The sequence below is a fragment of the Poecilia latipinna genome, unplaced genomic scaffold (assembly GCF_001443285.1).
Source record: "Poecilia latipinna isolate Pla-1442-1.1 unplaced genomic scaffold, P_latipinna-1.0 Scaffold99, whole genome shotgun sequence".
NCBI lineage: Eukaryota > Metazoa > Chordata > Actinopteri > Cyprinodontiformes > Poeciliidae > Poecilia > Poecilia latipinna.
The window spans coordinates 334,729-359,751 of record NW_015112715.1 but is presented as its reverse complement, the minus strand read 5'-3'; the positions used below and the strand labels follow the sequence as shown (position 1 = coordinate 359,751).

General features: G+C 38.2%; 1 protein-coding gene across 1 annotated transcript; it reads right to left on the bottom strand.

Annotated features, from left to right (window-relative positions):
- Positions 1-3,997: 3,997 nt before the first annotated feature.
- Positions 3,998-15,860, bottom strand: hlfa (HLF transcription factor, PAR bZIP family member a). Its single transcript, XM_015026753.1, has 4 exons — positions 15,464-15,860; positions 11,782-12,141; positions 5,315-5,517; positions 3,998-4,738 (listed from the first exon to the last, which is right to left on the bottom strand). Exons 1-4 carry the CDS (start codon positions 15,576-15,578, stop codon positions 4,523-4,525), a joined length of 894 nt encoding a protein of 297 aa, XP_014882239.1. The 5' UTR covers positions 15,579-15,860; the 3' UTR covers positions 3,998-4,522.
- Between the last annotated feature and the right edge of the window lie 9,163 nt (positions 15,861-25,023).

Genomic DNA, 25,023 nt, shown 5'->3' with positions numbered 1-25,023 from the left:
TATTTTGGTTTTATTTGGTTTTATTTCTATTAGGTTCTTTGTAAAACTGTAACAGCAAACATACAGCAAATTTTAAGACTGGCTCTACCATGAATGACATCCTTTCCTTCAAAAATCAACAATAATTGGACTACTTTGCTAACAGTTTTTCTTCTCTTTTTACGCGACGGTTTTGGCCCATATGACAAACTTATGTCTCCGATTATGGGTTTGGGTCGAATGCATAGTATGAACGGAGACCGCTAAAATAGCAGGAAGCAGACTACAGCGCAAGGTATTCTGGGAAAGAAAAAAAGCAACCAAAACAAACGTGTGTCTAGCTAGTGGAAGAAAGTGTCTTTTTTTTTTTAAACCAAAGACAATATAAAAGTCTTACAACCGCTAAAATCTGACGCCACTCCATTTATCTTCTGAGGGTTTTTTTTTCTTTTCATTTTTTTCAGTAGTTCTCGGTGCAGCGCCTCCACAGGCGAGGAGGGGAACAGGTTTTTCAAAAGGTTTGATTCGTTTGGCAACAGTACCAGCTGAAAATGCAACAAATGTTGCAAGTTTGTTCCCCAATCAAACTATCAGGTGTCAAAACACCTTAAATATCTTCACAAGCGATGATAGATTGTAGCATGAGGTGGACAGAAGGATTGGGGTCAAAACCGTCACGGTTAGCAAAATAGCGAAGCTCTGGATTAACCTGTTCTTGGTCATGAGACTCCGATAAGGACTGAAGGAACCCGGATGTCACTGCTCTTCTTGGGAGTCAACTGGGATCTCGCTTCACCACTAACGCCCTCTGGTGGCCATTTTACAGCAGTTCTGGCAAATGAACCATCACCTCAGCATGGGACCGTTTTTTTTTTTCCGTCTCATTCATAAAATACCTTTACTTGTGCAACTGTTCCTTCTTGTTTTGGATGTTCTGAAGATGGACTGGTAGTTTTTGTACTTTGCTCATTTAAGATGCGTAACTATAACAACAGTTAGCAGCTGATGAACATTAGAAAAGCTGAAATAATATAACTGAAACCACAAGCTAAAACTTAAAGATTAGAGACACCAGAACCAACAATGGACATAATCTGAAGGCTGTCATCAATTCAACCTGGACTTCCAGAACCTCAGCAGAACCACAGGTTGATCTCATCCACGCCACACCAGTACTTCATCCAGAAGAAGCCCAGACCAAATATTAAGCACATAGAAATGAATATACCTTTCAAAAAACTAATATCTCTGCTTAAAATATCATTTTTTTATTAATCAGATATACTATTCTAATTTTCTTTTGAGTTTTCATCATCTGTGAGTAGGCCTGTCACGATAAATTTTGCTGAGTGATTGTCTAAAAAATTATTGCAATAAACAATAATATTGTTTCAATACCTTTTGACACTGATTTAATGGAAATGTTATACCTACCGTTATACCTAGGATTTCTGTCGGCTAATGTGTCTCTCAGGTTTTGAAAATGGGCCGACGACTCGTGTCGTGTGCGCTGGACATTACACTAAGGAAATAGGAAGGGAGGGTCAGTGCAGAGCACCGGAGTTGAGCCTTTTTTCATTCAGTGTCAAGAGAAAGAAAGAAAAGGCAGGAAGAGACGATAAAGCCGATAATTAAAATGAGGTCGATAGGTTTAATTTATCGTGCGATTAATTGATTTATCGTTTATTGCGACAGGCCTATCTGTGAGCCACAATTTTAGAGATTACAACATGTAATATTTTACTGTGTGAAAAATCTAAACATCCAAGTTGCTTGAAATACGAAATATTTCTAGCAATATTTAGAATGTTTAGAAATATTAAACTTTCACAATATTCTAATATTTTGACATGTGCAGAGAATGAAAACACATGGGAAAATAAGTGGGATTTTTATTAGACACTAGAAATTACAGACAGAGAGGCAGAGGGCTGAACAACACGTAATACTCCTTTATGCTGCACTTTAAACACTCTGAAACAGTCTGTTGGTGTTGCCATGAATACAATGGTTACAAATCTGCTGCAATGTTTGAAATAAAACGAAGGTTCAGGAAATCTTTCGGCGCCAATCTGGAGCCATCAGGGCGGTGCTGTATGGGACCAAAACACTGGGAACAGTCGGTGAATTAAAGGCACTGGAACAAACTCACAATTATTATGGTTAATATTTCCAGGTGAGGTAGAGAGATCACGCCACACATGAGGTACGTTTGGGATTTCACGGATCATTACTGGCTTTTTCCTGCTTGATTCTAATAAAAAACAAAGACGATCTGGAAGCTTTGGAGCCTCAAAAGTGATGAAAACTCTGGGTAACAAAATGGTGGCTTAATATCGCTCGCACCTGTGGACCAGATCAAAAACGCTCCGAAAAGTCTCAGTGGAATGTGACAGTTTTGTTTTACAGGGGCAGAGGTTCCAGGATTTATTTCATTTCACTTTTACAAACTTTAAATGAACCAAATACTAAAGATCCAAATGAGCATGACCTCAGGAGACAAATATGGAAGTCCAGAGATGCCAAAAACTTAATTGAAATTAATGAGCAACTGAAAAATCCTAATAAGAGTATGTTAAATGTGTTTGTTGAATTATTACAGAGTTTCTCCCCACTTGTGTTCAAGAAGTATGTAGTGTTTGCTTTAACTTAATGAAAGATTTATGGCAGGAATGGAAACTGCTAATTTAAACATTTGCATAATATCTAATTTTCAAGCGAAAAGTGACAGCTAAACACAGCAACCGTCATTAAAAACCATGATGCTTCCGAGGTGGTTAAAATTTGATGTGATATTTTATGAGCCTTTTAACAAAATAAAATGCAATCTTTTCAAAACTGAATGAAAAAAGCACTTATGGCAAAAATATTTAAAAAAAATAGTTTTTGCCATTAACCAGGGGTCAAATTAAGCAGAGCTGGTTTATTTGAATAAAATAATTACCATGCAAATTTGTGTTGTTGATTGGGGATAATTGCTTCCAAAGCAATCTTTGGTATGTATAGGTTATGCGACGCCTGGCATTAGTGGCCTCTTCTACTGCAGTGAGATGACTTTTGAGGTAAGCCTTTCTAGAACGGGTTATGTTTTACACAATTAGAGCAAACTGCAAATATTTGTATTTAATAATCTTTAGGATTTTCATGCATACACAAAAAGATGCCATTATTTTGGCACCTCTGGTCTTCCATACATGCCATGATCTGCCTTGTGAAACAACATATCCTCTGATGGGTGTCTAAACATGACTCATAACTCCAGCTTCAATCTAAAGACTCTGCAGTTAAAAACAAAACAGCAAAAACAACAAAAGAAGTCTTCCAAGGTTCATCACTCGGGTTCAGGGACTCGCTACAACTGAGGAAAACAATCGCAGAGCAGCAGGAAGAACCAGCTATAGTTTCCCTGCCGTCATAGTAACGCCATCCCATGTTTTTGAAAACATTAAGCACATTAAGGAGCGTTGAAATCATATTTTATAATTACGATAATGCCCACAACAATTTGGCTTCCTTCCCATCCCCTCAAATAGAATATCAAAATACCTCTTTATTTATTCATTTATTTTATTAAACACATTTTTAATATTTCTCTGGGCCTGTTGTGCCTTTAAAATACACAATTCACCAATTTTTTATATATTTATATATATATTGGAAAAATACTGTACAAAAAAGGAACAATGTATAGATTTCTAGAAACATCTCTGGTTTGGTCTGCAGGAAACAAACTGATGGGGTGAACCACAGTATTGGACAACACCATCCAACCTTTTTCTCTTTTACATTCATACAGCCATCTTTGAAAAGACGGCAAACAGACGCCACCGACAAGACATCTGCACCGAGTCCTAAAAGAAAGAAAAAACAAAACAAAAACACTCGGACTAGTCATGCCAAGTCAAACATAATCCAAAGAATCAATAACTAGTCAAAAAAAAACAGAGAAATCATGCTTAAACCTGAAGAGAAGGAGGCTAAACAACCACAGCTTTCAGAGCAGTAATAATACTAACAATTATATCAACAGAATATATATATTTATTTATAGATATAAAAACAACAATCTTCCATCTGAGAAATAAAAGGGAGATAAATAAGAGGAATTTTCTTGAACCGGATCCGATTGTGAGACGCTAGTTAGTGCAGAAGTTAACGAACGGGAGCAGGAGGTGGAGACATATTTAAAATTATTGCTCAAGAAATTAAAACATAATACTAACAGAGAGCAAAATGTTCCTGGACTGGACAGGAAATACTAACATAAGTGGTTAAAAACAACAAAATAAAAAGGATTTTAGTCCTGATCTGATGTAGAGAAGGAGGCGGGCTCGAACTCCTCACAGTGGGAAGTACGCACATGGAAATATATTTATATCTATTTATTCAAACCGTGTAGAGAAATCAAAAGAGGAGCAGACGAGATGAAGCTTAATAAAATACCAGAATCATACAGGTGGGGGTGCCGCCATTAGAGACATTGTCCTTCAAACAGGAGGGCAAACTGGAGGTTCTGGGAGCAGAGGTGGGCCGCCGGAGGGGCTCACAGGGGCCCGTGTCGCGCCTCGTATTTAGCCAGAATGTTCTTGCAGCGGCCCAGCTCCTTCCTCAAGTCGGCCACCTCGACGCGCAGCGCGGCGTTCTCCTTCTCCAGGAAGCCGGCGCGGATGGCGATCTGGTTCTCCTTGAGGCGCCGCGCGTCCCGCGAGCGCTTTGCCGCCACGTTGTTCTTTCTGCGCCGCGCCCAGTACTTATCATCCTGCAGGGAGCAGCAGAGGGCTCAGTCAGCAAAACAACGTGGCAATGAAATACTGAAAATCAATTATGCTTTTATTTTGAAGGTGAATCCTGTCACTAACGATTAATCGTATAAAAGGGTTGGAACATTCTGCTGACTTTTCATTTAACCACTTAAGTTTAATTTATATAATATTACAAATACATAAAAAAACACAAAAAACAAATAGTTCAATTCATTTTTAAACAAGAAAATGAACATTTTATTGCCTAAAATGCAATAACAGCAGTGCTTTAGTGAACGCCTGATGATTCGCAGCCAAACATGCATCTGCATAAACATCTAAAAAGATCAGCTGTTTCTGACTGACTTAAGAAAATAGTGTAGGTAGGAAGGAAGCAAGGAAGGAAGAGAAAGAGGGAGAAAGGAAGAGAAGAAAGAAAATGAGAAAAATGAACAAAGAAAGAAAAAGCGGAAGAAAAGATTCTAAGTTAATATTTTAAAGTTAAAATCTAAATCTGCCAAAATGAAAAAGAAAGATTTTATTTCCGAAGTTTTGGTTCTGATCTGACCCACAGACTGATGACTCTTCCTCACCTTCAGGTCCTCAGGGATGAAGACTTTCCGGGCTTTCTTGATCATGGGCTGCGGCTTCAGCTCCTCGGCGGAGAACTTGCGCTTCCTGGGGTCGAACATCTCCTGACCCGGAACGCTGGACAGTGCCAGGTCGGCCGGGTCCGGCTCATACGTCACCGGGACCTGGATGGACTCCGGGTCGATGGGGCTGGGTGTGTCTCTGGCTGCGGACCGGACAGAGGAGACAAAAACAACATCAGAACCAGGAGGCCATGTTTGTTCCCTGTGAAGCTTCCAGTTCTGCTTTAGGCAGTAATACCTCCACCGACCAGCAGGTGGTGCTGCGACACAATGGTTACACAAACCCTCGACCAACAGCTGATCTGGAAGCAGCAGGTTCTGATTTTTTGCTATAATCTGATATTATTTTGCTACTAATTAAACCCGACTGCGTGAACGCGTTACGTCTTCAAAGCAACCAGAAACCACAGAAGAAGAACGTAGGCATCACACAGCAGCACATCGTTTACAGAAGTAATAATAGATCATGTTTATTAATCAATTTTAACATTTATTCAGCAATGGGAGCTTTAATTCTGACACAGTGGAGGCTTTAAGCGGCAGTTTTGTGTTTTCCTTCTTATAGCACAATCAAGCTATTATATAATCAAATATGAATTTAAAAGACTTTGACATTGTAATTTAAAGTCTCTTTAAAACTCCTGCTCTTTCTGAAACTTTTTACCAGATGTGCAGTTCCATCAGGTGTTTGCTAATTGCTGCTGGCTAGTCTGAAGGAGCCAAGCGGGAGAGGGCTTCTCTGTGAGGCCGAAGTTTTATAGCTCTTAGGAGGAGCTTCATCCTCCAAGGCGGGGCTAGGCCCACCCAGGCGTTTTGCCCAGGTGAATGGTTGCCATGGCGATTAAAGGATTTCTCAAACATGCATGAAAGAATCAAAGCAAAACTCCAGGTATGTTTTTGTTGGGGGTTGTAAAGTTAAGAAATGTGGATAATACCACCCCTTTAAATTAAATTTTTATCAACAGATAAGTGAGAAATTAGATTTTTTAAAAGTCAGTCATTGTTTTCATCTGAAGAATTGTACCCATATTTCATTGTTACAATGATAATATTCTATTCTATTCAGTGTAGATCATAAGCAGAAAGCTAATAAAAAGAAGGCAGAACTAATAGTACATGTTGACAGTTTGTTTGGATGTGTAGACAGACGAGTCAGAAGAGTTGAGGAACTGACAGACTTCTTTTATAATTTAATTATCATTTTCAGCCATTGTTTAAATCTTGATTTACAGCTGGCTTTTGGCTTCTTCTGGTGCCAAATTATGACTCATTTCTCATATTAATAGTGTAACAGTCGGATAAAATACTACATGACAGTTCAGACGGGTTTAGAAACAATCGGATACGATGTAGTTTCAGATATGGAAGAGGCACAAATCGGATGTTTTAGGAGGTGAAAAGATCGGAATTGGTCCGTTCAGACTGCAGGAAAAAATCTGGATTCGCTTGCTGTGGGACTGTTTCAGGAGCTCTGAAACTCCTGACTTCCTGTCCCGAACAACTCCAGGCGCTACGTGCATTTTCATCGGCCGCTGATCCGCTGGCGGCTCGAACATCATGACCCACATTTACGAGGTCGGAGCCGCTGACCTGCTCTGCAGCGCTGCAGGAGATCCGCTGGAACAAACGGATCTAGATCTGAAAACCCAAAGCTATCTGACATCTACCATCATATTCTGATGAATTGTTCTGAGTCAGATATACGGGAGACTTTCCTGCCAAAAACACTAAATCCTACCAAGTATCTTTGGTTTAGTTTCTAGTGGAAATATCTCAGAACTCTTAACATAAGGCAAAATGAACATACAAGAAGCTTATTTTGAGTAAACAATTCCTTAATGTTGATTTTTAAAGTGGTAGATTATATTACTTCTAGCAAAACATTTTTCACATGTTAATGCAATAATCTGCCAGTGGAACTAGAACTTTTTCACCAATATTAAGACATTATTGACTTTAAACAAATTCCTATATCTTGTTGAAAAGTTACTTGTAAGTTAGTTTGATCTTAATTCATATTTGCACTAGGAACTGGACAAAAGTTCTGGCTTAATTCTGCTCTGATTGTATTGTTGTTTCAGTAAATGGCTCTTTTTGAATCGGTACACTCTAGTTAATCACTGCTATGATTATTTGAGTAATCGATTAATCGTGATTAATCGTTTCAGATTTAGTTCTGTGTGTTTCTCTGCCGTTTCAGACGGAAAGATGTCTCAGACTTTGTTTCTCATCTGTTCTTTCACTTCTAAACCAGAGACCAGATTAAAGATAATCCGTCTTTAAGAGGCGACACAAATAGTCTGACCTGACCTCTGTGAGGCGAACGCAGGTAACCCAGGCAGAACCGGTCCGAACAGGAACGTCTAAACTCAACGACCCGGTTCTAACCAGACCCAAGAGGAGGAACGAACTGAGATTAATCAGCAACCTGCGGAGGATAACCTGCTGGGTTTCCATGGAAACCTCTAAACCAAATTCAATAACTTTTTTTTTTATACTGCAGTATAGTTTTATTGATTTTACAGATTATTATCTGGATCCAGCTTGACGTCACGCTCAGCGATCGTATCGGGCTTTTTATGATTTTATGAGCACTGTCGTCATGACGACCAGCCATATCTGTGAACTGTTGAACTCAGAGTCGGGTGGAAGAACGGGAGGGTAAACTCTGTTTACTGTAAATACTCTCAGAGGAAGATCATTTCAGGTCGTGAAGGTTTTTAAATTCACCTCAAAAAACCTTAAAGCTGCAACGTTGAGCCTCAGATGATAAAATATACCAGAGAGAGAACAGCAGTGCATCCATCGACTGGCTGGTTTCCCATCATTCTGCTGGATAATTAGTGAAAAATCTGCATTTTCTTCTCTGTAAATTCAATAAAACTGAAAATTGCATCTTCTGCAGTTTCCACTGGTTTAAAGTTTAACAGAAATCAGATGAAAGTTACTGATCCATCATTTGAGGCATGAATGGGGCGAATTGTGCAACTGATGGACATTCTGCAGAAATATTTAAAAGATTTACAAAGGAGGTTTTATTTTTTTATGCTTGTGGTACCTTTTAATGTTATTTTATCCTATTTTATTGATAATAACAAATAATGCAATAATTATAGAATATATTTTTAAAGTCACTTTATAAAATGAATTAATAGTAAAATATTAATTCTTTAGAAGAAATAATGATTAACTGTGTGAGAATTAACTTATTTTCTGATATTTATGTTTTAAATCTTTCAGAGCTTCATCCTGATGTTTCTATCTTACTCTGAAGAAACATATACATACATATATATATATATATATTTAAATACATCACTTTCTAAAGATGAACCAATGAAATTATCAGTTGTCCAGAAACAATTTCAGTTCATTTTAAGGTTTAAAATAAAGTCATCTTAAACTGCACGACTTTGTAGTTTAGCGCACGGCATTCTGGGTAAATACAACTAAAACAAACGCATTAGTCTAGCGCTAGCAGAAGAAATGGATCATGGTCTTTCACCGAAAACTAGAGAAATCCTCCAGCCATTAAAATCTGACGCCTCTCCATGTTTGTTTACATTTAGTGAAGAAGAAAGCTGCACTCGGCGTCTTCTTCAAGACTGGAGTTGAATAACTGGAATCAGGTGCAGCTCGACCTGCAACCCGACTCCCCCTCCGGCCGCTGAAGGGTCCATGTCCTGAATGCGACCTTTGACCTATGAAGGCCGTAGCAGCGGCACACCTAGGATGTTATCTGCCAGCTGCAGGTCCTGCAACGCTGCGGTGGAGGCCGCGGAGCTGGTTAGACGAGACCAGACTCGCTGAGCTGGAACAATGTGGCGCACATGTGACCGGAGCACGCCCAAGTCCATGTGACCTCTGCAGGGTACAGCGTGTGCTCTGAGTCTGGGCCGGGTCCCGGGGGGGGGTGGAACAGGAAGCAGAGCGGGTGGAGTGGATGTGGGGGGGAGAGAAAGTGAGAAAAGAAAAGGAGGGGGCTCCGGTTTGCAGCTCGGCGTTGCACACGGCTGCCCGCATGCGCCCGTCACATGGTGTCGCACGCCAGAGGAAACCCCATCCTGGCTTCACGCGAGACCTAAATGTGAACTGCTAGACTGACCCAAACAGAACCCGGACACATCAAACAGAGCAGGAGTTCCTCTAAGATCTGAGCTGAAGCTGCAATGCTGCAGCCTGAAAAATCCTCAAACGCCTGAAATTATGGAGCCAGTCTGACTGCAGGATTGTCTGCAGAAAATACGGAGGACCAAACCAGCCATAATTATTTAAATAAATCACTGAATGATTGTTTTTTTTCTATTAATTCAGTCACATTATTAACAAATGTTTCAGTCATGTCACATTTTAAGGTCATTAAAATGTGAATAATAAAAATATTTACCTAATTTCCAAAAAACAGTGAAATTATTTTGTGCAGTAAGTGGGCAGGGCAAATTTAGTAGTGGCACATTAACTTTTATTATAATGCATTCATTTATTTCCTCTTCCTACTATTAACATTTATTCAATTCAGGATTTATTCATTTATTTTATTAAACATTTTTTTTTCTTTTATCGACATTATTGTTAGAATTATTACCATTATCAATAATTTTTCTGATAATATAAAATGAAACTAAACAAAATGTTTAAATATTCCATCAATTTAAATTGTAACAAACACACATTAGGAAATGTGAGTGAAAATGTGCAAATATTAATTTTTATTGAGTGTTTTTCACAATCTGATAAATTTCCTGAGAAATGGTAACAGTAAAATTGTTTTAAGAGTAAAACGAAGCTGATTTAATTTCCCATGCATTTGTTTTCATCCCTGCATTTTGTTGCTTTATTTTGGATGATTTTTCTCCTTAAAACTTAAGATTCTGAGATTTTATTTAACAAAATGTGGAATAATAATAATAATAATAATCCCTCTCCCTGGCGACGTGTTCAGCACATTAAAGATGAGGTAAGACCTGTTTACAGAACCTCCAGCCGGGTTCTTCCTTCCTGACCGAGGAAATGTTTGGGAGGAGACGGACCTCCAGCACCAAACATCTCCAACTAAACCAGACTCAGCAGCTGGAATCAGACCGATCCGTTATAATTTTATTAACCTGAAAACATCTGACTCACTGGGTCAGTGAGGCCCTCCGACAGGCACGAGAGGCCCCTCACTGGGACCCCGCCCCTTCAGGTAAACACCCTCAGGGTCTCCATCTGTTTATCTTCCATGATCTGATCCGCTGCCAGCAGCCGGTCAGAGTCTGGAATGGAACTGGTCCCCGGATCAGGCAGGAAAAGCAGCCGCTGCCTCCTGGATACCAGCTCGTTATGTAACCGCTTCCTTAATGAGAAGTTTTCTGCGGTGACCAAAACGCCAGGTAGATTCAAAAACGTGTGAATCTGAAAGTTTCCTCCTTGTGGAGTCGGGTGAAGTGAGTTTATGTGGTTCAGTGAGTTCAAGCCTGAGGCACAGCTTTAAAAAAAACCAAACAATGTGGAGTAAACAAAAACAATGAGGGGGAGGGGCTTCTTTCAGCCAATCGGAGCTCAATGAGAGCCGCCCTGCTGCATACTTCATCAGCCCGCAGCATTACTAACAGATTGAATCATTTTCATTCCAACCTGAAACAGGGTTTCTGCAGGGTTTCTGCAAGTCCTAATACTTTTTAAGACCTTTTTAATGTCACTTTAAATGGTATTGAAGGCCAAAACAACTACAAATATAGGGAATTCTTGGGGGACTCGACTGTGTCAAACTTAAGATTTTTTTTTCCCTGTTTTGCACAAACTGCACCTAGTCTTGCATTTACCTGGTAACAGAAGTGCCAACTAAGCATTAATTTGCCTTTACCCTTGATGGAAAAAAAGCTAGCTATCAAAAGTATATTAGCAATTACTTACTGGCAGCATCAACTGCCTTAATTTAGAGAACATAATGAAGATGAAAGCAGAAAAATAGAGTACATAGAATATAGGAGACTAAATCATCCTGCCACGACAAAATTTAAGGCCTGTGATCAACGTATTTAAAACCAACTTAAAATTTTTCTAATGACTAAGACATTTTAAGGCCTTATCTTTAAATACATGAATTTAAGATTTTATAAGGCCTTATCTTTAGTTACATAAATTTAATTCATAAAGCCTTGTCTTTAGATACACAAACTTAAGACTTTTTAAGATCTTAACTTTAGATACATTAATTTAAGACTTCATAAGGCCTTAACTTTACGGGAATTTAAGACATTTTAAAGAACTTAACTATGGGTGCATGAATTTAAGTCTTTTAAGACCTAAATTTTAGATACATTTAAGTCTTTTTAAGAATGCGCAGACATCATCTAAGGACATATGGAGGACATTTGAGGACCCACGTGTGTGAGTGAGCAGGTGTGCCTCAGCATGCTTCATACCTGCGGCGGTTGGGCTGTGCAGGCAGGTCTGAGGCGGCATGGCTGTGTGAACGGAGGTGGTGGCGCGGCTGCTGAGGTCCACCACTGAGGGGGTGGGTGGCTTGGGTGGCGGGACCTGCTGCAGTGCTGCCTGGGACGGCTGCGCCGCCTGCGGGGCCTGCTCGCTCTGGGCCGTGTTGGCTGGGATGCCGTTTTCCGACAGGAACTCCTCCAGGTCCATGTACTCCAGCTGGAAGTTGTCGCCGTCGTACGGCAGGGTCTTGTCCCACAGGGTGGGCCCGAGGAAGGCCGACTGGGGGTGGCTGGCTGTGCTGCTCTCATCTTCCAGCTTTTTCTCTTTCTCCTTATCCTTCCCAAATCCTGAAAAAAGAAAACAAATCCCATCAGATTTCATCCTGGACTCATCTAGTAGGAATCTGCGTCACTTCAGTCTAATCAGGACCAGAAGCTGTGGTCAAAACAAAACCACAGCTGATTTAACAACACCAATTAGTAGGCATGTCAGAATAAATCAATTAATCACATGATAAATTAAAACTCAATCATTTCCATTTGCATCATTTAAAGTTTTTCTCTTATCTCTTTCCAAAATCTGGCTGGTAAAAGAATTGGTCTCATCTATTCGTGATCCATTTTATTTGTCGTTTCTGTTTTGTTTATTAAATTTGGATATGTAAAATGTCTCCCAGTTCCAGTGGTAAGTGTTCATTAGAATTTAAAGTTTATTGATCTTTGATATTGTGTTCTCAAAACAACAGTAACGAAAACTTCTGGGATAATTTATCACCCAGCAATACTTGTTTTTGTGGCAGCCCACCAATTAGGCATGAAAGTGATCAATTAATGAGTTAATGTAAAATTGATCGATTTTATCGATCTACTGGTGAGCAGTCATTTTCGTTTCTTGAATCAAGAGGGCCGACCGTCTTTCCATAACATGAAGTGCTAAATTTAAACGTCATTAAATTTTAATATTACTTTCTGTCAGTAGTATGAAATATTGACTGAATAAACAGAAAAATGCTTGTCACATTATTAAACTTATATTTCTAAAATATAACACAGGAACCTTTTAAGTTGCAAAATAAAAAAATGAGGAAAAAAATTCATACAGAAACCGCCTCTACTTGCTCTTGATGGAATATTAAAACTTCACTCCATGAAGCGCTTTAACTCACAACAATCTCCAAAAATCAAACTTGCTTTTTAGCGCCTTGTTTTTTCCATCGTGTTATAATTTTTCTCCGTTTTTCTGTCGTCACATCATCCTCACCTTCGTAGCACATCGGTAGTTTTCAGTTCATAAAGTTGGCGCGGCTTCGTTATGCAGCTCGGCTGTATGACCGCCATTAATGTGAAAAAATTATAATTCGAAACAAACCGCAGAAAATGAATTTTGCATCCCACCACGGACTCTGGTTGGACCGTTTCTTTCCCATTTTGGTAAGGCCGCCATCTTTCTGTCTTGGCTCCGCTTAAGGATGACCAGCTGCGCCCTCTGCTGGACGGCGGTCTGGTCGAAGCTGGCGTTAAGTAATCGGCTGGAGCTAATTTTAATCTAATAAACCATTAATAGTCAATTACTCGTAAGTCAATTAATTGTTTGTATCCCTAATACCAATGTCCATAACTAAATAAATGACAATGACAAAACTGTTTTGGGTACAATTTATGGTAGGAGTTTATATTTTAAGTGTGATACATGCACATTTTGCATGTCGGTAAAACAGTGGTCCCCCGACCTTCTCATAAAATTTTCTGCTTAAAGTAACTCCAAATTATTAGTGAATTATTTCATAGAGGGGGGGTCAATTGGTTGCTTCCGTCAATTTTAAGAGCTTCTAGGTCTTAAAAAAAATGACCTCGAAGCAAATTAAAAATATATATATTTTAGATAATTTTTTTTATTTTATCCTATACATTCTAGATAAATAGGAAAATAGATTTTTCGCATCGGGACTGAATCATCCTGCATTACTCTTTCAACTTTAACACTCTTAATCTGTTTGTATTATCTTTTAAAAAGCATTTTTTGTACCTTTTGTTGTTAAAATCCTAAAAGTAAAGTTGTTTAGGCATTATGATAGTTGTGAAATTATTATTTTTTATTTAATTTATAAACTGCTTACATTGATTTTATATTATAAAGAATTGCATAAATTATAACAAGTTTTGCACTCATTTGTGGTTCAAGCTAAATAACCTAAAATCCCTGATATTGATTGCAATTGATAGCTGGAAAATAATGCTCAAATATTAATTAAAATATTTTTCACACTTATCCAGACAAGGAAATTGATTTAAACGGGAACTTCCCCATTCATTTTTTAAGAATGCGTAGGAACCCAGAAACCTTCTAACTTCCTGTTAGGTCGGAAGTGGGACTTTAATTTTTGAGGTTTCCCCTTAATGACAACCTCCAAATCCATCATGGCAGCTTGTATTATATATTCATAGATTGTAATATCATTTACTTTTTGTATATTGATTCAAAAAGTGAAACTAATGTCCAATCAGTTACACAGTTGGAGTTTCTGTTTTTATCCATGTCCAATATTTTATGGTCCAGTTGATAAAATCCAAAATTTAGTTTCTTAGACCAATTAAAGAGAAAAAGGTAGGCCTACTAAACAATATGCCCATGTGAATTCAATAATTTTTTGTGGCAAAAAATCTTTAATTTCTACAATTCACTGAAGTCTATTGTTATCCATATGCACCTTTTTCCACCACAATTTTTTCCCTCCACTTAACTTTCCATTAAAACTCTTAGATACAGCAGCTTCTTTTGTCGTTCACCTCCACAGCATCTACATAGCAAAGCAATTCTGTATTAAAAATACTTTTTTATTCTTATTATTGGTCTGACTATATTAAATTTTTATGAGAAACTGAATGTTTGATCTTCTTTAGGTGTAAACCATAATCACCTAAATATATAAATATATGAAATATAAACAACTATACTGAAATAAATTACATTTTCAATTATATTCTGAATGAACACGAAGGTTTTTTTTTTAAATGCTTAGGGTCCTTTGTAAACAAGTCTACCCATCTCTCTCTGTCATCTGACTGGAAGAAACACTAGAAGCTGTGGAAATTTTCACTAAACCGTGAGAAATTTTATATTTGAGAAGCCTGGCCCTTTAAAGGTAAACATTATCCGCCATTCATATCAGCTTACATCCATTTAACACGTCCTAAGAGAGGCTTCAACATGGAAAATGCCCTCTATCGACAGGTATCGGTACTGCTAATGAGTCTCATTGAAGACAGTGGGGTTTAAATGTTATAAACAGCGCTTTGCGCTATTAACAGCGCAGACACAACAGCAGCGCGGTTAAATCTGGACTCTTAAAGTGTTCATTGAGAAAATAACTTCATGTTTAAATCACTTACTGACTGAATTTGACGCCAAATCTGCCAGTTATAAACATTAAACCCGAATTACACAGGATTCTAATTTCTCTATTTTTGCCGCTCCCTTGCAAATCAGATTACGGTTTAATTTTTAACAAAGATCGCAAACTACACAGACGCGCCACTTTTAGGTGATTTGGTTGACCTGTGTCCTTTTAGTCCGCTATATCTGTCAGATCAAAGAAGTGCGCCAACAAGCAGTCCTACGTGCACCTGTGTGCGCAGTAAGTTTTGCACATTTTTTTTTAAGACAGCGTACCTTCATCGTGGTGAAACGGGAGTTTCAGCGGGTTTTCCAGCAGGGATTTCAGGACTCCATGAGTCGGCGGCAGGAAAGTTGGGTTTATAGGAAGAGGTCTGGCCATTTTCTCCATTTCACTTGAAGGGCAGCAGGAGTAAAAAAGATTAAATGTCCCCAAACCCGGTTAGTAATTAATAAAAAATAAAAAAAAAATAGTTCAAAAAAATAATAAAAACTCGCTGTCCGGCTCGTGGAGAAACCCACGTAGGTGGAAAAAAGAGACCACACTCCACTCAGCGGCAGCAGCGGCGGCGGCAGGAGCAGGACGGCGAGCGGCTGGATGGCTGTCTGTCGTCGGGGCTCTCTGGCAGAGAGGGTGGAGAGGAGGAGGAGGAGGAGGAGGAAGGCAGGGAGGTGGGGGGAGCCGCTGCTGCACTCCCCGGTGCATGTGAGGAGACGGGCGCCAGTGACGTCAAAGCACCGGGCAGGGCGGGGACTGTACGTTCAGGGACGTCAGGTAAAACCCCATGTCCGTGCTGCCTTTACTGACAGTTGGGTGCGACCGCGGATCAGGGCCATCGTAGATGGGAAAAAGAGGAAAGAGAAGAATATATTTCTGCCAAAAAAAAAAACTCTAGAAAATTTGCTAAGTATAATAAAATAAACTCAGAAATTTTCTGGAAAAACATGAACATTTTTTTTGTTTCAAAAGTTAAAACTTGCTTTAAAAATTCTGAAATTTTGAGGGTCATCTCAGAAATTTTGGGGAAAATACTTGAGTTTCAAACATTGAATTTTTTTTTTTTACTTTTGATACTCAGAAATATCCATGATTTTTCTAGATAACTAAAATAAGTTTATTTTTTGGAGAAAAAAATCGAATTCCGTGATTTTTCTAGAAATTTCCTGAAATTAAACTCAAAATTTAAAATTCAAAAATTTTAGCTCAGATTGTACAATCATAAAAATGTCAGTTGCAAAACTCAAAAATGTTCAACTTTTGAAAATAAACTAAAAAAATTCTGAGATTAATTACAAAAGTTTTTTCTCAAAACTTTCAACATGTCGAACTCAGAATTTTTTTTTTTTAGAAAAGTTTTTTTTCTATCTTATTACACTTAAAATAAGACAACACTAACTTACAAGTAACAGTAACTTTTCAGCAAGATATATGGTTTATATTTCCCAGTAAATAATTTTTGAGTATTGATTTAAAAAGTGCTTGTTCCACCGGTTATTATTTTACTTATAACAAGGCATTTTGTCCATGTTATAAGTGAAATAATCAGCCAGTGGATTTGGGACTTTTTAAATCAATATTCAGGAATTAGAGGCTTAAAACAAACTCTTCTCTTCTTACTTCTGAATTAATTTTGTCTTATTTCAAGTGTAATAAGATATTTGCACTAGAAAGTAAACTAAAATACTTGGTAAGATTCTGTGATTTGCAGTGTTGGCAAAAAGCGAAGTACCCTTTTAAGTGAAAAAAGAACGTGGAAGAAAAACATGTGAAAGTCAGTAAAAATGCCCCTTTAAAAACGTTGTAAACGATAATACAGATGTTTTTATTCCAAATATGCAAACTTTTGTGTTTTATGCACACAGGAAATCTCTCTGTTCTTTTTTTATGTGAGTTTTGCACACAGCTAGGCCGTAAACCCCAAAGCAAACAGTAACCACCCTGGTCCAGCTCCTATTGTGGTCTCATGATGTTTCATATAATAAACTGACTGCATCACTCCTCTTTACTCACACAGACTGTCATCGTATTTTCTGCTGGGCGTGAGCCGATGCTGTAACCTATTTCTAAACACTTTCATGGTTTTCTGGCTTTCATGCAACTGTCTTGCATTTGCAAAATTATGCAAAGTATTCAGAGCCATGTCGGCGTTTACAGACTGAACCTCCTCAGCTATGCTGCGCTCACACGCCAGCTCTGACAGCTTGTTCTGTGCAGCCAAAAGCATTTCAGAAATGTTCACAGTAAGAAAACAACTTGATGAGGCTTTTACGATTTGCCTGGACATCACTTTAATCTGGAACGAGGCACAAATACACTACGAAAACAAATATTTTTGTCTAGTTTTGAGTGCAAATATCTTTGTACACTTAAAATAAGACAAAATTGACTTATAAGTAAGTTTTCACCAAGATATAAGAGCTTATTTTTAGTAAATGATTCCTTAACTATTTGTTCCACTGCCAGATTATTTCACTTATAACAAGACATTTTCCTTATGAAATTATTTTACTTGAGTCTTGAGGCACCAATATCTTGCTGAAAACTTACCAAACAAATTAAATGAGAAAAACATGTTCCCCTCCTGCACCAAAAACCAAAAACGCCAAATATTTCCAGGTATTTTTGTCCAGTTTCTAGTGCAAATATCTTCGTAAACTTTTAAATAAAACTGACTTACAAGTCACTTTTCAGCAAGATATAGGAGGTTGGTTTGAGTGAATAATTTCTTAATCTTGATGAAAAAGTATTGGTTCCTAGTTAAAGTACTAATTTCAGATTTCTTTTCACTTATAAACATGGGAAAATGTCTTGTTATTAAAAAAGTCTTCCACTGGAACTAGTATGTTTTTTAAAATCAATTTTAAGGAATTATTGATTTAAAACAAACATATCTTGCTGAAAAGTTACTTCTGAGTTTTGTCTTATTTTAAAGACATTTGCCTTATAAATTAAACAAAATACTTGGTTAGATTTTGTTTTTTCAATGTATTTTCTCAACTTGAAATGTTGAATTTGTGCCAATTTTATAAAGTTGAGGCCAATAAATCACTAAAAAGTTTGAGACACATCAAGTTTTAAACCTGTTAATGAAGCTCAGGTGCCTGAAGATTTTCTAATTTAATCTAAATACTATAACTTTTGACATATTTGCCACCTGAGTAAATACAAAAGCAGTTTTAAATCAAAATTTTAATCATTAAGCTAAAAAAACCTCTTCAAACCAATATGTGAGGAACTAATATGTTGCATTCATGATAACTGAGTTTGTTTAGGAGCTTTGACTCAATCTGCTTAAATTCAACCACACTGCGATGATTTCCCAGTTGAGCCACACCAGTTTAACTGGTTTGAAGTTTGAGCCATTCCAGGACTCTAAACCAGGTTTTGCACTGGTTGAACTGGTGGACCAGCACAAATAGTATGGGTGCAGGCACGTTTTCACACTTAACACGTCCGTTTTTCCTGCTTTTTAAAATCACTCTCCATACTGACATAAGGTTCTTAATTTAAAGCAGAACTGTACAAAAAAAATTACCATCTGAAAGTGTAACAAATGTTCCAATTTTGGACCAGACTAGTTTTTCAGCTCTTTTAACATATTTTATTTAGTAAATTCAGTGATTTCTGATGCAGCAACATTAGCATATAAACTAAACCCAACAATCACATTTGAACCTTTTCTGTCTATTAATTAAATCTATTAAATCTATCTTTAATTATCAGCCCAAATACTTTGTGGAGCAGCATCTCTGCTCTTTCTTTTCCTTTCTAGTGACACTGACTGATCCAGAGCCGAATTGTTGCACCGTCTCCACTGTGTTGGCACATTTCCACCGTTGTGTGCATGCAAAGCCTGTTGAAACTGTGGCAGCCAGCGCTCCGCGTCGCCGCAGCGATCTGCTGTAAATCAGAGGAAAGAGGAAGTAATCCGCCGTGTTCCCACATCCAGAGATGACGCGAATCTTTGACCTATTTTCAGCCAATGGGTGTTGTCTGGCTGCTGCTCTGTGTGACACATGGAGGCTCATGCTGTCCGGCGTAGTAGTGGCTGAGTAATAGTTTAAGGCTCCTCGCTTGGCTCGGCCCGTTTCTTTGTTTTTAATAATTACCCTACGTCATTAACAGAACATATGTGACCCTAAAATTAGAAACAAGCCAAAAAAAGACTCACTCTATGAACAGTTTGAGGATAACCAGACTTTGGAAAGTTATGCTATCTAGTTCTCATTTAAACCCAAAAGGAAAAAAAGGCAAATATGTTCTTGTCCTCTGGAGTTTGAGTGGTTTGTTTTCACAGCTTTTAGTCCAGTGGCAACAAAACTGCAACATTTGTTACATTTTCAGCTTCTGCCAGTTCACTTTCACTTTGTACTGTCAAACAAATAAAAACATTTAAGCAACCTGTTCCCCTCCTCACCTGTGGGGGCGCTGCCCTAATAAACATTGAAGGAGACACTGAGCACAATGTAAACAAAAATAGCATCAAATTTTAGCAGTCGTAGGATTTCTCTTGTGTCTTTGGCTAGAGACCAAGAGCCATTTCTCATGCTAGCATTAGATTGCCGCTTTTATTTTGGTTGTATTTACCCACAATGCCGTGCGCTGTAGTCCGCTTCCTACATTTGGAGCAGTCTATGGTCCGCTTGGCGTTCACATTGGCATTCAAACCGCTTCACAGTTCACTTCTGTAAGTGGACAAGAGTTCACTTTTTTGGTCCGAATTTGATTCCATATATTGAATAATTTTGCTGGTATGCTAACTCCTTTTAGCACAACTTACACAAAGTTACTATCAAATCGCTTTTTAAAGCCAAAAATAAACCCAAGTGCACCGGAAACGACTGAAAGGATCAAACCTTATTAAAAAATTCGATTAATTATGTTAATTATTTTTATTAAAACTTCATTAATCCAAATTAAAGAGTTAAAGTCTTACCCAGTTCATCTTGTTGCTTAAACAAGATGAACTGTTGGGTGGTTTTAATGTTTTGCATGTTTTCGTACATGCATATTTTATCTACAGGATGGATTTCACCAGGTCATAACATCATGTGTTCATCCTGAATAAAGAGTCATTACATTCGTCAATACTCTGGATATTCCCCCAAACTTTACTGCCTGTGGTTTCCTTTCATGTTCTGCCTCAATCTGATTAAACTTCATTCTCATTTTCTGTGGAAGTCTAGACATGCACTCAAAAATATTGCAGTTTAAGGTTGAGTCGTGTTGCTGTCCTACTTTCCAGCATCCAACTTCATCATGTATGAGGCTTACTTTATAACAAAGTAAGCCCCAGGATTGTTTCCTATGCTTCCAAACATCCATCTAAGAGCTGCAAAACGTCCCCAGAGTAGACCCCAGACTTGTGAATTTTCATGCAAACAACCAATAAAAACAAAACATTTCTATTACTTTCTGTAGGACTAAACAATGTTGGTACATTCTCTTGTTGTTGCAAACAGAAGTCCAGCCAAGTGGCCTTGATTACCCTTTTATCAAACCGAGAAATCTCTGATTCCACACAAAACTCCTGCAATCACATTTTCACAGAACTGGTGTTCCTTGAATTTGTCTATTTTTCCCTCTGTCCTTGACTAACTCTGATTCAGGAGTATGCTGCTCTGTTCAGCTGACTGCTTTCATACAATACAGGTTTTGTTCAGCTTACACGTCACTAATTTTCCTTCTGCAGAGTTTAACCACACATACTGGACTAAGAGGGGGATCTCAGAGATTCTGAGAAGGACATGTTTAACAACGTGTAAGACAGCACACATCACTCATTAGGACAGGAAGAGTGGCCTGACTTTGGACATTTGTTTTACAAAATAAGACAATCTTGATAATAACAAGGCAAACACAAGATAATTCAGCGTAATCTGACGTTTCTTCAGTGGTGAAACTTAAGTTTCAGCCAAGGTTGGCAGATCACAAAGAGTTTGAGAGAAAGGGACACAGACATGTGGACTTTCACTGCAAAAACACAAAAACTTACCAATTATTTTACTTTGCTTTCTAGTGCAAATATCTTAATATTGGAAACTGCAGCTCTGAGGAGGAGCTGCGCCTTGAAATGAAAGGATTTCTCAAACATGAATGAAGGAACCAAGGCAACGCTCCAGGTGTGTTTTAAATGAGGGAATAATTTCTTCATAAACATTAAAAAACATAAAAACTTAATTTATGTCAACTTTTTTGATATAAAGCTCTAAAAGGTGATTTTACATAACTGCACCTTCATCATTAGGAGCTGCAGTATTTAGCTTGTGAGCTCCTTCTGTCTACATACATGGATTATCTGGTAAATCTCCACATTAGGAAAGTCTGTAACTTTGCTAATTTTCCCTAAAACACTCCTGGAATGTGTTTATAGTATTTCCTACAGTATGAGTTAAGAAACATGAACATGTGCTGACTAGAATACAATCTGAAACACGAGTTTCCAGCCTGATCTGATGTAATAATCTGGTCAAGATGAGTCTTTCTCCACAAGAAGGATCTGAAATGAAAGAGCTGTATGAATTAATCCAGCAGCAGAGTCTCTAAGCCATCTGGAGCTTCTGCTAAAATGATCCTGATTTGTCAACAAAATGTTATGTAACACTTTGTAAGTCAGTTGCACGGATCGTGGCGGTTATCCTGCTCTAATCACAGCAGTGTGCTTCGGCTGTACTGACACAGACCAACCAGGACTCGATATTCCAGCCAGGAAAGGACGTCCGCTCATATGGAGGGAGGTTTATATGAAAACGCTGCATAAATCTGAGATTTAACATGTTTAATCAAACAGAAGCTGGAGATAGGTACCAGCACTGGATGGATGGATAATCAAACAGATCTGCTCATATAGTATTATTATTTTCTAGTATGAAGTGATGCCACACTTTTCTGTCTCCATTGTGTTAACGAAGAGGAGATTGTGATCCTCTTGAGTTAAATGGAAAATAACCTGGACTCGTTTTGACCCGACCATTTTTACAGTGAAATCAGTTAAATAAAAGCGACATAAGGCGACCAACGGCAGAGTTGCTGTAACATCCGTTTGTGAAGTCGTCACGTCTTTCTGAAGTTCATGAATTTACGTGCAAAGAGCCAACAGCGGTTCAAAATGGCAACACACCGTTTACAGGACGAACTGCTACTTCAGTCAAACTTACTGTCTCCCTCCATAGGAGAATTTACACACTTAGAAATAACTCAAAAGAACAGACCCAGTGAAAAGACCAAATTCTTCAAAATACTGAGACATTTTGGACAATTTATTGCTTGTAACTTGGAGGGTGAATGACTGCAGACCAGCTGTGAGGCTGTGAGGTCCACCAGAGTGAAGACCTTGGCTACTCTGAACTCCTTTTGGATCATTTAGAGACCACAATACCTGTATTTCCATTGCAAACTCAAAATTTTTATCAATATTCCCAATTCCACAATTCCTCTGTTTCCATTGAATAAGAAATGCAACTAAAATCACAAATGAATAAGCTAGTTCAAGCAGTAAATCACTGAAAAACATGCAGAGTTATGATCCTCCAACTACTTCCTGTTTTCTTCTTTGTGGTTTATGTCGATGGCAACATTCAGTTGTTGATCATCTTACTTGTGTGATACAGAAGAAAAGCATTTCCATTGCAGTTTTGCAAAATAAATAACTTTTGATACGACCAAAAAATAAAACCCACTTGATCCGAGTGTATAGGTGTCAAACTTGAGGCCTGCGGGCCAAATCCGGTCTGCCGTATGTGGCCCTCTAGATTCCAGACTAAACACTAAGTGTGCTTAAATATTATGTTATCAATCAAATCAATGCAGTTTTTATCTGTTTACTACCATATTATGTCAATCAGTCCCTCCAGATTCTTGAGAATTATCATGGAAATTCATGCAAAATTATCAAATCCTCACACATTTTGCGCTTATATATAACTGGAAATTTATTGCAGATTTTTCTCTAAAATTGTCAAAAACTCTTACTTGTCTTACTGCTTCAGCCTTGACTTATGTCAGATTATAGTCCATGATATATACAGCGAGTCATAAAAAGTTACATTTACCATCATAAATAAGTGCAAATATCCAAATATTTCCAAATTAGAACCACAAACACTTTGATTTTTATTGCAAAAAAATCACAAAAAGAATTATGAGTCCTGGAGGGACTAAATAAATGTTCAATGATATTATTTTATTTTAAGAATCCACTGATATTTTAACATTTTGTGAAATGGTTTTGTGAATGCATTCTGGCACACCGGCCCTTTAAGAGCATTCATGATCTTGAGTTAGCATAAAATAAGTTTGACATCCCTGTAGAGCCAAAAAACAAGTTTTTTTTTTTTTTTATTGATATCTTTCCATATTTCCAGAGTAAATTTTCTCTCGAAATATCAAATTGAGCGATAATATGGTCAATGGAAATGCAGCTTCTGAGTGTTTTAGTTTGCAGTTTTGATGCTACATTTACAAATTGACTTGTTGACGTTTGTAATCTGTCTGGACATCTGCTCTCGAGAATCAACTGCATTTCTCTGTGGGTTACCAAGCAGTATAACGTTTAAACTCATTTTCACAAGGTCTGGTTTGTTGTTTACATTTCTGTTTGTCTGTTGCTTACACTGTTATCCTTACAGCTGGGCTAATCTCAGACCTCTGAAGCCCAAAATGCCCTTTGGTCTTGTAAGCTTGTGTTACGGCTGTGCTGCCGGTAATAAGCTTATGTTTGGAGCCAAGATTGGAGCAAACAAACTTTCAGCACAGGTTAATCCATCCCTTGTACTTTTGCCTGTGTATTTTTGGTTTAGGAAAGGCTAATGCCTCCACGAAGACATTCCAGCTCCTTGTGGGTGTAGGAAAGAGCGTCTGAGAGGCAGGCAGTGACATTTCTCTCCAGATGTAGCGCTACGTTCAGCTCAGACAGACCAGAAATGAATAATTCATGTTCAATGTCACAGGAGACTCAGACAATAACTGGGGAGGGATTCAGCCTTTCTGGGTACACTTACTCTAAGACTTTAGTCCTAAAATTTTCTAGGCAAAGAAACAAAATTGTCATCAGCATAGAAAGAAAGCTAAGTGTGATTAAGATGCTAAATTGCCTACAAACTTTAGAGGTTTTTCATGAAAACAGAACTTCCTTGTGGAGCTATGTAAATCTTTATTTTGTGCATTTATCACCAGCAGAGTTGGGTAGTAACTATTACATTTACTTGAGTAATTTTTTGTACTTCTATGATTATTTTTTACAGCGCAGAACTTTTTACTTTTACTCACAACTCTAACATGAGTAAAATTTCTCTTCCCGCTCTGAGTAACTTCACTTGATGAAGAACAAACTTGTTTTAACCAAACAAAGGAATATCTTACCAAGAAGGGAAATTTCTCAACAACTTGATTCAGAAAACAAGCCAATCCTGATGCAGACAGATGTCAGGGTCATGTTTTTTCTCGCATCATGAGTTGTCTGGTTGCTGAAGCATCTAGATAACGGCTAACATTTGAGTGAAGATAATGAGTTTTGCAGTCTGGAGAAAAGTGACGGCGCTGTGCGCATTTCCCGCTGACTCCCCACCCACCCGCTCATCATCTCCACTAGCAGGTGAGAGATGCCGAGGTTTCGGGTTGTTCATCTCCCCTTCCCACACACAGCATTAAAATCACTCCCGCATTCCCCCTCACTCGCCGCCACACACTCCAGTGCCCACACACACGTCGAGAGGGCCCGGGGTGAAACAAGTGGCTGACGGCTGCGGAGTATTTCTGGATCCTTTAATGTGCTGCGGTCCGTTTAGAGAGGAAAAAGAGACGCATGGACGAAGCAAAAAGTGTGAAACTCGATTTT

Excerpts from the sequence above, each read along its gene's own strand:
- hlfa (XM_015026753.1), bottom strand. The coding sequence starts at position 15,578 with ATGGAGAAAATGGCCAGACCTCTTCCTATAAACCCAACTTTCCTGCCG. Across the intron at positions 5,518-11,781 it reads GCACAGCCCAACCGCCGCAG|CCAGAGACACACCCAGCCCC; the intron begins GTATGAAGCATG and ends TCCGGTCCGCAG. Across the intron at positions 4,739-5,314 it reads TCATCCCTGAGGACCTGAAG|GATGATAAGTACTGGGCGCG; the intron begins GTGAGGAAGAGT and ends TGCTCCCTGCAG.